This window comes from Callorhinus ursinus, unplaced genomic scaffold, assembly GCF_003265705.2.
Source record: "Callorhinus ursinus isolate GAN/ISIS: 27379988/994484 unplaced genomic scaffold, GSC_fseal_2.0 scaffold5, whole genome shotgun sequence".
NCBI classification, from domain to species: Eukaryota; Metazoa; Chordata; class Mammalia; order Carnivora; family Otariidae; genus Callorhinus; species Callorhinus ursinus.
In genome coordinates this window covers 5316806-5333373 of record NW_027397067.1, presented here as the reverse complement: position 1 = coordinate 5333373, position 16568 = coordinate 5316806, and the positions used below count along the sequence as shown (strand labels likewise).

Here is a 16568-nt window from a genome sequence, read left to right as displayed (position 1 = left end):
GCGCGCGCTCTCTCTGTGTCAAATAAATAAATAAAACCTTTAAAACAAAAACAAAACAAAACAAAAGATCACAGGGCTAGAGACTGCCATCCCCACCAAAGTCTCAGCCGTAGCTCCCCAAAGCGTTCGCATGCCTAATTATTCTCTATATGGGAAGTGCAATTTTAATATACAAGAAGGATGCTCTCCTTGAATTTGAACTAAAACTATAACTTCATCTAAAGAACAAATTCTTGTTTTTTTTTTTTCTTTCCTTTTTCGTAAGTATCTCTAACACAGAAAATCAAGTATTGCTATTCGAAGGATTAAGACACACCGGCTGAACTTTTGTCCTTCAGTCCTCAAAATGACAGCTTTTGCATGAGCATGTGTGTGTGTGTGTGTGGGGGGGGGTTCCTGGTGTAAACCTTCTATCAAATTTCAAGAAATACAGTTTTTGGCATCTGTCTTTGACTCCTTAAATTTTGTTTCATCCTCAAAACATTTTTATAATGAATCTGGATGATTTAAATTTATATCTGTATTTCTCTAGCGTCAATGCCTTATAGAAGTTAATAGATGCAGTTTCTGAGCTCTATCTTTGGATCCTCCAATTTTCCTTCGATTCTTGAGTGCTTTTCCTAAGATTTCTCATCAATATCATCTCAGGCACATGTTGTTTTCTTAGATCATCATTCTAAATCATCATCTAAACAATGGCAAAGCATTGTTTTGCTTTGGAGATTGATTTGTTGGTGTCTTTGGCACATAACTGGAATGGAGTAACTGTTTTTACTTTATTTCTTTGAAAGCATTGCCCAATCTTTTTAATTTGCCTATGATTTTTTTTTAAAAGAAGATATGCAGTATCTGAGGGAGGGAAGTACTTTTGAGCTTCCTACTATTTCCCTTCTGAGGCTTTCATCTGTCAGATGCATTATCTAAAGTGGCCCCTTAGGGGTCTGCTCTCCCTCATGGAGCCACCACTAAGAGGTGAGGGGGGGTCAATTTGCCTGTGGTGGAGGAATAAAAGCTCGGGAGGCTAGGGACTGTGCTGGACATTCTTTCCAACATTTAGATGCTCAGTAAAAGTGCTTTCTCCAGATGTTTTCATTGTTCCTTGGAAATACTGCCCACTTCTCAACTGCCTCTTAACACATTTTCTGTGAAACTGGCACAATTTAATATTTATTTATTTATATGCCACCTTTCAAGCAATAGTTAAATGATGGAAAGTGCAATGCTACATTTAAAAAAAGCTACTTAGAAGTTAATTCAAAAAAAATGAGACAAAAGGAGATCAAAGATAAGAAAGCAAGGTGGGACAAGCCTGAGGATAATAACAGGAATGTACCCATTTCCCAGTGGGTAAAAAGGGATCTCAGATTTGACTCTCAGCTTTTTAGATGCCAAAGCAAAAGGAGAATATAATCACTGTGAGAATCACACTGTCATTGAGTAAATTCAAAGCAAAACTTTCTCTGGAAGTGAGTGTATGAAGAAAATATTTTCTATGAGTTTTCATTATAAGAACCCCAGCAACACCTTTAACAGTAAATATAATAGAAATCCCAGACTGTTCCTAGTAAAGATAAGATCAAGACAGTAAGCTGTTGGCACTACAGCAAATTTTAGTGAAGCTTTGCAGAGTGCCAGTGAGATGTGGGCCGGGTGCACACAGCTCCACTGTGCTGTTCAAACCCTCTAGTAGATGGTTATAGTAACCTGGGAGCAGCTGGACTGCACACACATCCTTTGAAGGGTGCTTTTTAACTTGAGCATCTTCAGCTGAGCTTTCAAAGGATGTGGAGCAGCAGCAAGATGGCTGGAACACATTGACAAGTGTCTGAAGTGTGTTTATTCTAAATGGGCCAGGAAACTGGAAAATTACACGTTTTCATAATCTAAGAAGCTAGGGGCGGGGCTGATGCTCATCTGAAGCCTGAGAACCTACAATGACTTGTGTGTGAAGAAAAATGCCCCTGAGTTCAAGTCAGTCGTCAGTGGAGGGTCAGGGAGGACCTAAAGTCATTTGAGGTCTTCTCTAACGATGTACCATCTCCATAGTCCCCTACCTTAAAGCTTGGACACTGCCATGGTTCCCTGGATGATTTATAAAACAGGTATAACCCCACATTCACCGGATCCTAAAAAGAAATCAAATGGCAATATAAAGTGCATATGACTTTAAACTTCTTGGTGTGCTATATTAAGTTAAAATAGGTACAAATCATTCAGGCAATTGGTTGGATTACATAACATGTTAGGAGAATTTTACCTACAAACCAGTTAAAACATGGAAGGTCGACACCAAAAATGTTTACGTTTATTTTAGAAGAATCGATCTTTAGTTCTCCCTCCTTGGCATAATTAAATTGCCATGCTAATTTTTTAAAGACCATTACTGGTCCTTGATAATAAAATTAGAACATCTGTACATGAATAAATACTTGCCTTTCTGTTCTTTGTGATATAAATAAAAGTTATAATGGTTGACCTATGTATATGTTATTATATTTAGTAGATCCTTCTAGTTCTTTCCATGTGGCAAAGTACCATGCTGTAAATATTGTGATACATTATTCTTTTCTGGATAGAACTCAACTATTTAAAGCCCCTTAAAGTTGAGCATATCTACCAGATTCAAGTATTTACATCCCTTAAAAACTTATACAGAATATAAAGTATTATTTTAAATTATGTAATCCCTAATTATGTATATTAGGCATAGATTTGTACGAAGTAAAGAAAACATATTCTTTTGCTTTTAAACAGGTACACCCTATAAAGGAACAGGGCCACTGAAATAGTTCCACTAAAATATTCAGTGGAAAGTTTATACGATTTCCTTGGTCAACAACACATGGCTAGTCTCACCCAGCACTCTATTTCTACTCTCTATTCTATTGTGTATATTTTTGTCAAGGAACATTAGTGCAAACATTTAATTGATAATTTCAAAGCAGATTAAATAGCCACGAGTAAAGGTAGCATTATAATGGTTAAGAGAACATATTCTGGGACCAGAGAGCTTGTGTTTTGAATCCCAGCTCTACTGCTTACTACTTACCTCTTCATGCCTTGGTTTTCCCATCCATAAAATGAGGTAAGAAGTGTATCTGCCTCTTGGGATCCTTAAGAGAATCAAATGGGTTCATATTTGCAAGGGTGGTGTGAAATTCAAAATCTGTGGTATCTTCTCAGTTCTACTCTGGAGGAGGCTCTTAAAGACTGTGTGGAGAGGAGGTTGACAGATAAATAGATGGACAGAAATAGATAAGGTAATGTATTCATGGAAAAAAATTACAAAAAGATTGGGTAAAATGCCTACCCTCCCAATAAAATAAAATAAAATATCTCCCCAAATCCCAGAAATCATAACAAAAACGTTAGTTCACTTATTCATTAATTGCATGAGAATTTATGGAGTGCCTATTATGTGTTAGATCCTGACAAAATGTTTCTTTTATGAGGTCTCATCTCATGATTATACCTACCCCATAGGTTTCCAGGTACCTTTTGTTCTTAGGCATCTTCCAGATGGTCCCATCTTGGTCAAGAGCCTTGAATGTCTGCAATAACATTGGATGCCAGGGGAATGTAATCCTAGCTAGAGCTCAATACCAAGAACCCGGGCTCTCAGAGTCTTCTCACAAGCATCCATGACTTAACAGCCAAATATAAACTTTTGATTTTCCTGCTGGAAGCGTCTGCTTCATCCCCGGAATGCCAGTAGTTGTCCAGCTGCTTGAGCAGAAACTGTCTTCCTTGATTCCTCCCTTCTCTCATCCCCTTCCTCCCATTCATCACAAGCACTGCAAATCCCACCGAATCTTTTATGTTGAGTCCACTTCTATTACCCTTACTTCCACTACCCTGGGGCAAAGGACCATCAGATGAGCCAGGACCCCAGTGATAACCTCCTCACCTGTCTTCTGGTTTCTGCTCTGTCTCCCTCTCACCCCATTCTCTACCCAGAACTGAGTTATGCTTTTGAGAAGCCAACCAGATCACATCAACTCCCCTGCTTAAAATTCTTCACTGGCTCCCGTTGCACGGAGAATAAGCCCAAGCTCTTTGTGAGGTCCCCCATGACCTGTTTCCTTGTTCACAGGGGCTTTCTTACAGTCCCGGGAGCAGAATTCCCATTCCTTTCTCATCCCAGGCTTCTGTGCTTTCTACTCCCTCCCCTGAGATGCTCATCCCAACCCAATCCCAAGCCTTTCATATGCCTGCCTTTTTACTGTATCAGTAAAGTCTCAGATTCAAAGAGGCTTCCCCAGTGAGGGTTCTCAAAGCACCCTGCTTGTTTCCTTCATAGCTCTTCATATTTTATCCATGTTTTCTTGCTTATTATCTTCCTCACCAGATATTATATAAGAAAATACCATCTTCTGGAGTGGAATTTTATTACAAAGAGACAAAAAAGAAAAACAATTTGGCAAAGAAATATAGCATTAGAAGTTTTCATTTGCTCAAACCAGAAGAATTTCAAGTGTTGATTGCACTCAAAATACCTGTTTAATTGATAATCTATGCTCCCTGGTGTTGCCAAAAACAAGTATTTCAATCCCACTCATCTGCGAAAAGATGCTGTTCTAGGATAATAACTAGTAAAACTTGGTGCTCAGAATGCAATGCAATTCCCTAGATACAGCCAGCCAATTCAGAATAAATCCTGTGTCCCAGATATTATACAACCATTAGTGTGGTCCTGGGTAATTGTTTATTGTTTTCTTAGGAGCTGTGTCACACTGTTGACTCATATTCAAATTGATCAAGGTACTAAAATACCTGGATCTTAGTTGTTGGTTTGCTTTTCTTCTTTATTGAATCTCAGAGCCCTGTATTAGGTCAATCTTGTGACATACTGTCTTCATTGGTGCATGCATAGCCCACTTAATTTAGGTAGTTAGTTACTTATAATAAAGCAGTAAGTACCCACAAAACAGCCACCTGCTTTATCAAGCTTTATGTAAACAGTCAGGGCTTACATTTTCCTTAACACGTTATTGGTAAGAGTCATTCATGCTGTTCTGGCAGGCCTGCGGTGTGTTTCCAAGCTGGGCTTTTGTGAAGGTGTTGTGTTCATCTTGTGCAGGCCTCCTCTTGTGCACCTGCAGCCATTTGTCTCAGGTGTGTACTTAGGGATGGAATTGCTGGGTCACAGAGCACTGTGAAGTTCACCTTCAGGGAACAGTGAACTGTTTTCCATAGTAGTAACCACAGGGCAGTGTAAGAGGCTAGAACTCTTTCAAATAAATTGTCAATTCCCTCATTCTTGCTGTCATGAATTCAATCCTATTAAATCCAAATGCAGAAGTTTACATTTATCCCTCTTAGTTGTCATCATCTCTCTGGTTCAGATTCATTATTCGGGACTGTTAAACTCACCTCACATCCTGCTTCTGTCCCCTTTAATATGAGCTAGCAGGGGCGCCTGGGTGGCTCAGTTGTTAAGCATCTGCCTTCGGCTCAGGTCATGATCCCAGGGTCCTGGGATCGAGCCCCACATCGAGCCCCACATCGGGCTCCCTGTTCAGCGGGAAGCCTGGTTTTCCCTCTCCCACTCCCCCTGCTTGTGTTCCTGCTCTCACTATCTCTCTCTCTGTCAAATAAATAAAATCTTTGAAAAAATAATATGAGCTACCATTCCCAGCTTTAAAAAAATACTTAAAATGTATTCATATTCCTTCTATAAAATAGTGATGGGAAATAACTCCCATTCATTGAGAACCTACTGTATGTTCAGCACTTTATAATTTACTGCATTAATTCTCACAACATAGATTTTATGCCTAATTTTATTGAAGAGGAAACTGGGGCACAAAGAAATTAAGTAAGTTGTGCAGGTTCAAGAACAAGAGTCAAGGCCCGCATTCAAACTCTGAAGTCCATGTTCCTTCTCCTAGATTGCATTTCTCCTTATCCAACTCTACATAGGGAACCCAAATTCTGTGTCCCTGGACTCTAAGTCCCCTGCCAGCACCCTAGCTCTGCCTCCAGTGATGGTTCATAGGGTCCCACACAGGTAATAAATATACAATTAATCAGCATAATTCGTGCCAGAACTGTTCTTCAACACTGTGTACGAGAGGGTGCATGGGCTCTGGAATTCATTCCTAGCTCTGCTATTACTCTGGACGCAGGCAGGTTATGCAGCTTCTGTCAGTGATGAGTGTGGCCTCATTTAGCCTCTCCAGGGCTCAGTGTCTTCATATGTGAAAAGGGTATACTGGAACATGCCCCATAGTGTGCAGTGAAGTTTAAATGAGAAATTATCTGCGGATATGTCTAGCATTATACCTGGAATAGAACAGCACTACATTAAATGGTATTACTTTTCTACTCCCTTTTCTTACAAAGGAACTCTTTAACCCACTTTTTTAGACTCTTAGATATGGATTTGGGTAAAAATTCAACATTTCAAATTAAAGTCTAATTTTCACTTAGGAAACCACAAATTTAAACATAAAATGACTCATATTGTCACTGTCTCATATTTTCTTTTTGACTCAGTCTGATTTTTTGTAGGTTTAGAGAGTGATGAAGAAATTAGGCATTTGGATGAAGAAATAAAGGAACTAAATGAATCCAACCTTAAAATTGAAGCAGATATGATGAAACTTCAGACGCAGGTAAAAGCAACAATAACACAACAGAAAAGCTATTAGTTATCTTTAAAGTGATCGCAATCATTAGTAGAAGCAAAACACTAAACTCTTAAACGTTGTGTTAAAAAATAAACTGATATCTTACAATGAATACACTGAGCATGTCTCGATGACACCCTTACTGTAAAGCTTGGATAGGTAGATCACCCTGGGCCATCATTGACTGGGTACCTGTAGGCAAAGCTACTTATGTTTTTGCCTTGGGTGCATTAAAGGCTTTAGAAGCAAATAAAGCCAATCATCCTGTGTAAGTAGAGTCCTGCAGAGCACGTGGTGCGTTAGAAAAATTGTCACAAGAAGATATGAGAGTAGTTAGTTTTATTCAAAATTCAAATAAACAGAGCAACTTTTCACGTTTAATTTTGGAGGTTTTTCTGGATAGATTTTTTACTGAAAAATCCAAGCAGTTTCTCAATTCTGTATTCCCCTATGTAATATGTGCCCCATGACTAGATTTACCCAAATGGAAAATAAAAGTTCAGTCTAGGAGTTTTTTTTTTTTTTTAAAAAAACATTAATAATGACTATATTGCAACAAATCAGAAGGAAAAGAAGAGTGAGACAAAACCTGGACAGAAGTTTCTTTCCCTCTTTTGTCGTCTCCTGAAACTCAGGGGTTTGGGGCCTCTGGTTACTGATCTCAGAAGTCCTCACTCACAGCAGCTTCAGGCAGAAGGCTTCAGTCCCTCTGAAATGCAGGTTTGGTTTCCTTACCCACTGTGACCAGTGTCATAATCTTTTAGTATCAGCAACCAGGTCTACAAAAGAGCTTGATGCGTTGGTTTACGAATTATGGGGACTCCTCTTGAGAACCGTTAGTGAAGACAGCACTCAGGGAGCTTAATGTCTAGAAAGGGGAGACAGATAATAACAAAAAAGAATCATCAGTGACTATTCACACTGGACGGGACAAGGGCACAGGGCCAGATTTCAATATAAAATAGGATGGCCGGCTGGCCTCAGGAAGAAGGACACATATTGGCAAAGACTTGAGAAGCTGAGGGAGAAGCTGAGGGAAGCATACCAAACAGGTATGGGGGCAGAGTGTTTCAAACAGTGAAAACCACAAGTGCAAAACCCCTAAATCTTGAGAAGGCTCAGAGTTCTGAGAAAGATCAGAGTAAGCACGGCAGCAGGCAAGCGAGCAAGGGGGGGAATCAGAGGAGATGAGTCCCAGAGGTAACACATGGAGCACCCCAGGCCGTTTTTATTCTGAATGAATGTAGAACCATTACGGGATTTTGAGCCAATGGTTAAACCCAATCATATTTGACCTATAATCTGAATTACATTTTAAGAGACTTGTATTGGTAGCTCTGTTGAAGACAGGCCAAGAAAAGATTGTGTGGGGCCAAGCCAGGTGCAGGGTCACCCATGAGAAGGCAGTCACAGTCCCTCGGGTGGCTGGGCCCAGGGGCCAGCAGTGTAGGTGAGGACAGTCTCCATCTTGGGTGTTGTGAAGGAAGAGCCCAGTGGATTTAAAGTATGAGAGACAGAGAGCCTTCAGAGATACCTCGGAGGCCTGAGTGATGTTCAAGTTGGGAAGGTGAGGACTGCATGTGGAGCAGGTTTGGGGGAAGTAGCAAAGGCTCACTCTTGAACATACTGAGCTTGAGATGGCCACCATGTAGCCATGTGGAGATGTGGAATTTGCAATTTACGGGAGAAGTCTGGGCTAGAGATGTAAACTTGGGAATGTGATTCCCAAAACTTAAAGCAATGTGGTGGGTTGCAATTTTATGAGGGGAAGTTGCAGAGTACGCACTCCTTGGCAGTCGGGTTCAGCGGATGCCTTTCCTTCAGAATCCGGCTGCTCACATTCCCAAGTTATTTCCATTTCAGATCACATCTATGGAGAGCAACCTAAAGACAATAGAGGAGGAGAACAGGCTCATAGAGCAGAACAATGAGAGCCTGCTGAAGGAGCTGGCAGGCCTGAGCCAAGCCCTCATCTCCAGCCTTGCCGACATTCAGCTCCCACAGATGGTAAGTCCAAGGCAGGACCTTGGCTGCTCCATCGCAGCGCCAGCGCGCAGTCACCGCAAGGGCTGCCCGTCAGCAGCCGCACAGGTATGGCGCCCACTCCGTCACACCTGACAGGCAACAACCTCCTCCCTCATGGGGACGATGACAGATACGTACATTAAATTACATGAAGGCCAAGGGCTTTTGAAATTGCAGGAATCATTTAAAGGTGAGGGCTTATTAGAACTTGCTTTATAATGTAATATGAAGGTCGGAGGCCAAAGTTCCCTTACTAAAAGTTTATTTCCAAATAGAAAGCTTAGAGGGTTTACAGCCATTTGTGCCATCCACCCAACTCAAGAACTGTAAAAACAAAACAACAAAAGCGTTTTTAATTTGGCGTTAAGTAGGAAGAACATACTTAAGTTCTCATATGGAATAAAAAAGTGAGCAAGTCATCCTTATTTTCAAAATCTAAACATATATTTGAGTTTTGGCAACTATTTCAGATTCATAGGTAATTAGTTCCTGTCACATTTTCATACATATTACAAACATTTGGAAGAAAGGCTGCATTGTTGAATGCTTTTAATTTCCTTAGAACAAGTTTTTTAAAGCTGCAAATTTTATGTATGAATGATTTAAAGAAGCAGCAATTTAACGAAAAAATATGATTGGTTTACCTGAAAGCAATAAATCCCTCAATTTACCCGATTTTGCAGCATGGAGCCCTCATCTTACCCAATTCCAAATGTGTCTCTTGACAATAAAAAAAAAATCGATAATGTAATAATAAAGAACACAAAGGACAATAAATTACTACTTTATGGCCAGTATTAAGGTAAATTATTGGATATTATTATATTATTTATGAACATTTGTCTAATTCATTCTTGAAATTTGCATTCATTACTATGTTTTTCTTCACAAATGCCATAAAAATAATCATTACCATTCAAGAGAACTTGTACCTTGTAGAGCTATATGCAAGGCAACCTAGTGGTGATTTTTAGGGCTGATTACACTAAATGTTCACACAGACAACAAAGACTGAGCCTTGGCCTTCTCATTCTGTAACTGAGGAAATCAGAGCTCAGAGTTCATGTAATCTGATCAAGCCTCCAAAGCCAGATGAGCCTGGCTTTTTTGTGTGGCCTTCATCTACTCTGCCGCCTGGGTCCTGGTCCAGTTACAAACTCTCCAAGAAATGCATGACGCAGCAAGGGCCGAAACTGAAAGGGAGCAGAAAACCATGGTTAGACAATACTCATAATTCAGTATTTTACTGAGCACAGCAAGATAATCTTCAGATTTAGCAAGCCTACCTTTTAAATAACAGCAATAACGATAGCATCCATTATAGCTCTAGTATTTAGACCTTCTAAAAATCCTTTCTTCCAAGCATTTTGTGAAGTGAGTAAATCACATGTTACATTGTTTTCAAAAAGGTGGGAAAACGGAGGCACCCAGAAATGGTTAGTAGCATGCCCTTTGTGTCATGCATTTCCTTCAGGCGCACGTGCAGTTTACACGGATCAAGTGACCACTCTCTGAAGCACCACGTTAGGCAAAGGAGCTACGAAAGCACGCAAAAAGAATAAGAGCAGAGCTTGACTTGGTGAATCTGATGTGCTACCTGGAACAGAGATAGAAAAATACAGGGTTATATTACAATGATGCCACAAGGAAAAATGGCCAAAAAGGTCTCTGAGGATGAAAAAGGAAAAATTTCCACCTGGTTAGTGAGCAACTTGCTCAGATCTTAACATGCCTTAAATTCCAGCCCAGTGCTGTCAAAAGAACCACCTGGCTCAAGCAAAGCCTTCCTCACACGGAGGTCTGTGTTATGCAGAGCATGTGCAATTGAAGCTGAGGCATCCTCTCCATAGAAGCAGTGCACCTTTGAGGGGTCCAGCTCAGTAGCCAGACATCTACCTGATGCGGCTCCAAATTAATTAATCCACAAAATATTGACAATCATAGCAATCCCATTAATGGAGTAAAGAGTGAACAGATGAATCCCAACACACTCAGTCTCTCTCCATCTCCCCAAACTCCAGCAGTCATATGGATCCTTCCCTTCCCTTTAAGACTCTGGAGTCACTGATACTCTTTGTGTTACTCGGTCCTCTTTTGTCCTAGCCTGAGTGACTCTGATTGGTTCAATGTGTTTTGTCTTCATTTAGGGGCCTATCAGTGAGCAGAATTTTGAAGCATATGTAAATACACTCACAGACATGTACAGCAATCTGGAACGGGACTATTCCCCGGAATGCAAAGCTCTGCTGGAAAGTATCAAACAGGCAGTGAAGGGCATCCATGTGTAGGACCACAGCGCTGCTGGGCAACAGAAATTACAAACAGCAGTTAACACAGACGGATCTGAAGGGGCTCCTGTGCTGCTGAGGCACGTAGGTTGCCGTACTGCATTTACAATTGCAACATTGCACTAATTTTTTCCCCCAGCTGACATAAAAAGGAAAGAAAAACTATGATAGACTCTTTGGATTAAAAGCAATGCAGTCAAATATTAAATCTTATTTATTTTCATATGTTTTAATTTTATTTCTTCATTGCACTCTTTTGGGTTTTTTTTTTGTAAAGTATATGTAAAATAAATGTGACATTTTTATATTTTATTTATTTCTAATCAAAGAGTTTTTTATCTTTTAACTGCATTTTGAAGTCTGCCATATTTTTACAAGTGTGTTTATTAATTTATTTTCCAATAGAATTTAAATAGAAATGCTATTCTCAAATCACATACCTTGCTGGGTTTAAATGAGAAAACAAAACAGTAAGAAGGAAATCCTTGTCTAAGGACTGCACTATGGTCCAGTTTGATTTTTATTGCACATTTCTTTTCCTCCCTTTCACTGGCTTTTGTATTTACAAATGGGGTTGCCGTGAGGTGCGGGGAAGAAATAAGAAGATAAATGGCGCCCACTAGTGGGAAATGCGCACTCACAGAAGCACAGTGTACTGGAAAACAGCCTGTTCAGAATTTGTTAGCAATAATTAAATAGAGCAATCAGCAAAGTATTCGACTTGGCTGTACGGTTTTAGTTAATATGAATTATTTATTTGACATGTTTTAAAGAAACATAAGCTTTTTTAGTGATGCAGATTTGTCTGTTTGTTTTTCAAGTCATATCAGATAGTTGGCAACTCTTATCCCAAGATGAGAAATAAGACTTGATGTGACCAGCCAGGCTTTCCTGCCATATGTTGGTACAATATACAAGTGACAATATTGATGTAGATTTGTACTTAGCAAATACAAACACATCCAAATGGAAAATTTTGTAGATACCATATCCCCTGAAATAGCATTTATCTTACTGGGTGGACTGGAAAGGAATGGGAAATATAGTAACACATGGGAAAAAAAAAAAACGTTACTCCTATCCAAGTCATTACTTTAAACGCTGGCGACATTGTCTTACCCTCCATAGGCAACAGGGAAACTTTCAATTTGATAAAAATCTTTCCATAGAACTACAAGTGCTACAATGTATACACATTCACACCCACAGAGGGACACACTCGCATACACCCACACACGCATGAAATCTTGAATTTCTGGATGGATCAGAGTTTAGTAGTTGCTATAGTAAAGGCAATGTCTATTTCAGGGACTGTAAAGTAGTTAAGCATTGTTTCAGAAGTTTTTTTATATTTATTTTTTTTAAGAAAAAGGTATAGACAACCAGCTAAACTGCCTTTTTGGTGTGCACACACACCTCGTGTGCAATGTGCCTCTGTGTAAATGGACACTTGAACTTAGTGTGGGCTTAATTTTCTGTGCTATAACAAAAGTGTTTATTTTTTATTAGCCTCATGGATATGTAGACTGAATGTGATGGCACTCACAGGCTTGATATATTCCACTGTTATTACTGTTACCTGCACAAACGAAAAGTAATATCAACAGTAATTCCACTCCCATGACACTGTGGTCATTGTTATGTACTAAGGTGGGGCTTATCTTCGGTTTGGGGTTCATTTGAACCCTTGAATCTTAGTTTAGTGGAAATGAGATGTCTGTTCTTAGGTAGGAACGGTGTTTATTTAAAAATCACTTTTAAAAAAAGAGCTACCATATGTGCTGTCTATTATAAATGGGACACCAAACAAAATTTTCTATTAAAGTTATGTACTTGCAAACATTTTGCTATACAGTACTTGATAGATGCATACAAATAAGTTCACTTATTACAAAGACAAAAGTTTAATTTGCTAAATATTTTAACAAGTTTGTTATATATTTTATTTAATTTAAAAGAAATCTCTTACCAACCTATGTATTTATTACAATAATTTACTATGACTTCGGGTTAATTTATTTGTGTTTGCATAGTTTGAGCAGACTGTTTTGTGAAGTATGTTTGTATTTATTTGCCTCCTTTGTACTTGATGTGTTTTGTAATGTGCACTGATTTTTTTCCTTTCGACTCTGTTAATGATAGATATGTAAATTGGGTCTTTTGTAAACAACAAAAAGGCAATGATGTATGCATTTTTTTAATTTGAAGTAGCTTGTTTGTATACTGTTTCTTCAAACAATTAATATTTCTTACATCAAAGCAACAAAATTGTGTTCAGTGCTGTACATTTGGTGTATGGTAGGAAATAAAAATTGATAATGAGTTTTGCTGTGCTCTTTCTTGGGCTACTCTTTTGAGACCGTTATTGCCGTTCCATGAAAAGCGCTGTCTCGGAGGACCTCTGCTGAGGTGGACTACCCCAGAGTCGGGTAGTGCTGATGCATTTTGGTTCTGCCAACCAGTCTGCCTGGCTTATTATTTCATCCCTAGTGGACAGGATTTTTTGCCTACTGACAAAGTGTCACAGCCTTTGGTTCAGTAGACACATCCAGAACAGTGGCTACCTTTGATGTAAGGGAAAATTTGCTAGCACTAACAGGTGATTCACCTGTATCTAGAGAGCGATTAAGATACAGGCCCCACTCTGCTAATTCCACGATTGCTTTGGGTACTGAGTCTATCTCTATATTCATACAAGCCAGCTGAACTCAAAGAAAAGTAATAATTAATTCTTGACAGAACCTCCTTTGCTTGTGTGTTTTTCCTATCTAATGTCAAACAGTCAGCTTAATTTAATTTTCCAGTTTCCGCCTAGATTTACACATCTCTAGGACTGGTTGACATTTATACTCAATGTGGTAAGACCCACGTAATCCATGTAATGAAGAAAAGTTGACTGAAGAGAAGTCTGGATCCCCAGAGGAACGCCAGGGCTGTACTTGGGTAGACCTATGCTGGACAGGGCTTGGCACACAGCCATTAATCCACAAGATAGCCTGCTCTAAGTCACCAAATTTACTCGTACCAAACGTGCGTACAATACCCTGTGAAAACGGATCACAAGATGCAAATCTGCTCAGCTGTGTTCTTAGCTCACCCTTCAGAGAAGATGTGTATCTTACCCTGATTGTGATTTCTCATCAGGAACTGGTGTCTGTGTCCCTGTCTCCCAACATATCAGAAGAGGCGTACCAGTCCTATTGGAAATAAGAGAGTGATCGCTAGGCTTCATATATTCATACAATAGAGGTTTAATTCGAGGATGTTTTTGCCAGGCCCACTTCCTGGCTTCCATGTCCATTCATCCCAGTGAGGGACGATGAAATGAGTGATAGGTACTGAGATGGCCGTGTGTACGGGCTCCTGTGGAAACAGTGTGCAGGGGCACCTAACAAACTCCATTCCCGGAAAAGTGCCGGTGACAGGGGTGCGGGGCAGGTTCCAGGAAAGGCATTGCAGGCAGCGGGAACCACATGTGCAAAAAGCATGCTGATGAGACAAATCATCAACCAAGCAGCCTAAGGTAATGAAAATATCGAAAAAGCAGTGAGAAGTGAGAAGATAAGAGGCAAAGAACAAAGGTTAAGTGTCAGAGGGGGCCACACTATAACTGGCCACGTTGAGGGGTACCAATTTCCACAAGCAGACTTCAGAGTGCCACAGGAAGCTTTAAAACCAGAGAATGAGGGACACCTGGGTGGCTCAGTAGGTTAAGCATCTGCCTTTGGCTCAGGTCATGATCCTGGGATGGAGCCGCACATCAGGCTCCTTGCTGAGTGGGGATCCTGCTTCTCCCTCCGCCTGCTGTTCCCCCTGCTTGTGCTCTCTCTGTCTCTGTCTCTCTCGCGTGCTGACAAATAATTAAATAAAATCTTAAAAAAAAAAAAACAGAGAATGACAGGATCGGATTTCCACTGGAGATAATAATTATTCTAGCAATTCAAACAATTACTATTTTTACATCAAAGCAAGAAAAATGTTGAGTGCTGTACCTTTGCTGTACAGTAGAACATAAAAATTGATAGTGAGTGTTGCTGTGCTTGTTTTCAGGCTACTCCATAGAGACTGTTCTCATCATTCCACGAAAGGTGCTGGGCCTTCAGACACAGAAGTAAAATGCTTCCACTTGAACCAACGGCCCCGATGAAAAAAAGGAGCTGCCTCACCAGAAAAGTTTTAAAAAAATGAGACTTGTTATGCTACATCAATGATTTCTTATTATTCACAAAACTAATGTTTTCTACATCTCTTCCCACACATTATGTCCATTTTAGTGTGGTCTGGGAATAGTACCCTGCTATTTCCTCTCATTAGTCAGCAGATAATTATAAAGTAAGCAGATTTAATTGGCTAATAGCTGTCTACACTGTCAGACACAACCAGTGAAGCCTGGTATACTGTGTCTCATGAAATCCTCAGCCACATTTATGGAGTAATTATCACCGTGCCCAATTAAACTGACGGGAAAACTGGTGCTCAGGGAAGTGAGTAACCTGCCCAAGATCAGAAAACTAGGGAAAGGCAGAGTCAGGATTCGATCTCTTTCCACCATTTTGAAGACGTAATCCGTGCCAATCAGTCTAGTCGCCTGTCAGATCCTGCCTCACCTGTGAGAAAGAAAACAAGAATTGGTTCAGATCAAGATATATGCTAGAGCCCAGACATGCCCCATATTCCTAAATCTTGACATGATAAGAATGCCTACCTACGATTACTGACAGCCTCCTGGTGCCCTCAAGCCCCTGAGCTGACTCTCCTAGGCTTCACAGCAAAACTATGGTGGGCATTATGAGCAATATTATACAGATACAGATAGAAACTTGAGGCTTAGACAGAATACAGAATTTGCTTGATGCCCCAGAGATAAGTACCAGGGTCAGGATTCAACCCAGCTCTGACCCACAGAGCAGCTCCTGTCCCTCCTGCAGACCATCATTACTGTCTCTAGCCAACCCCCAGCTCGCTGGCCGCCATCCTAACCTCCTGCCAGTCAAAGTCGGTGGGCAAGAGGCAGTCAGTTTAATCACCACTCCAGATAAAGTTGTTCAAAGAAGCATCATTTACACATTTAAACCACACTATTATGGATGTATTTTTCTTGTAAAGGCATATCATAAAAATATGACACTTTAATCATTTATTTGATGAATTGGGATTGAAAATCTTAATACGGGTTGTAATAACAGCCAAACTATGAAGAAAATGTATATAACTCATTTTTTAGGACAAAACATCATAATTATTGTGTTCTGTCACTAGCTGCTTCGTATATGCTTGACAGTTTTGAACTGACCTCTGACAAATAAAAGTTCGCTGTGTACCGACCTTTACCAGCTATTAAATATTTAAAAACATAAAGAGAACGTGAAGTTCCCTGATCTTAAGAAACAGCTGTTGTTCCAAAATTGTCCCCTCAAATATGTATTATCATATATAAATATAGTCATTTTTCTTCTGTGACTGATTACCTTGTTTGGCTTGAGATAAAATCCAGAGTTGTCTAGATATTTTGAAGAATGGCACTTTGGGGATTTGACACCCTAATAATGCTTTTAAAGGATCAAACTTTTAACCACTGGAAATCTTTGTAAATATTTACAAATATTTGCAAAAATATTTAGGC

At 39.8% G+C, this 16568-nt stretch overlaps 1 protein-coding gene across 4 annotated transcripts in view; it reads left to right on the top strand.

Moving 5' to 3' along the window:
* Window positions 1-13262, top strand: part of ST18 (ST18 C2H2C-type zinc finger transcription factor) — a 111699-nt gene extending 98437 nt beyond the window's left edge. For 2 of the 4 annotated variants that reach the window (XM_073892763.1, XM_073892761.1), the window contains 3 exons: window positions 6514-6617; window positions 8496-8639; window positions 10805-13262. In XM_073892763.1, the coding sequence (XP_073748864.1) occupies window positions 6514-6617; window positions 8496-8639; window positions 10805-10945 (389 nt within the window). In that variant the 3' untranslated portion in view covers window positions 10946-13262. The remainder of the gene's footprint in view (window positions 1-6513; window positions 6618-8495; window positions 8640-10804) is intronic. The other 2 variants (XM_073892762.1, XM_073892764.1) reach the window with 2 other exon arrangements.
* The last annotated feature ends 3306 nt before the right edge of the window (window positions 13263-16568 follow it).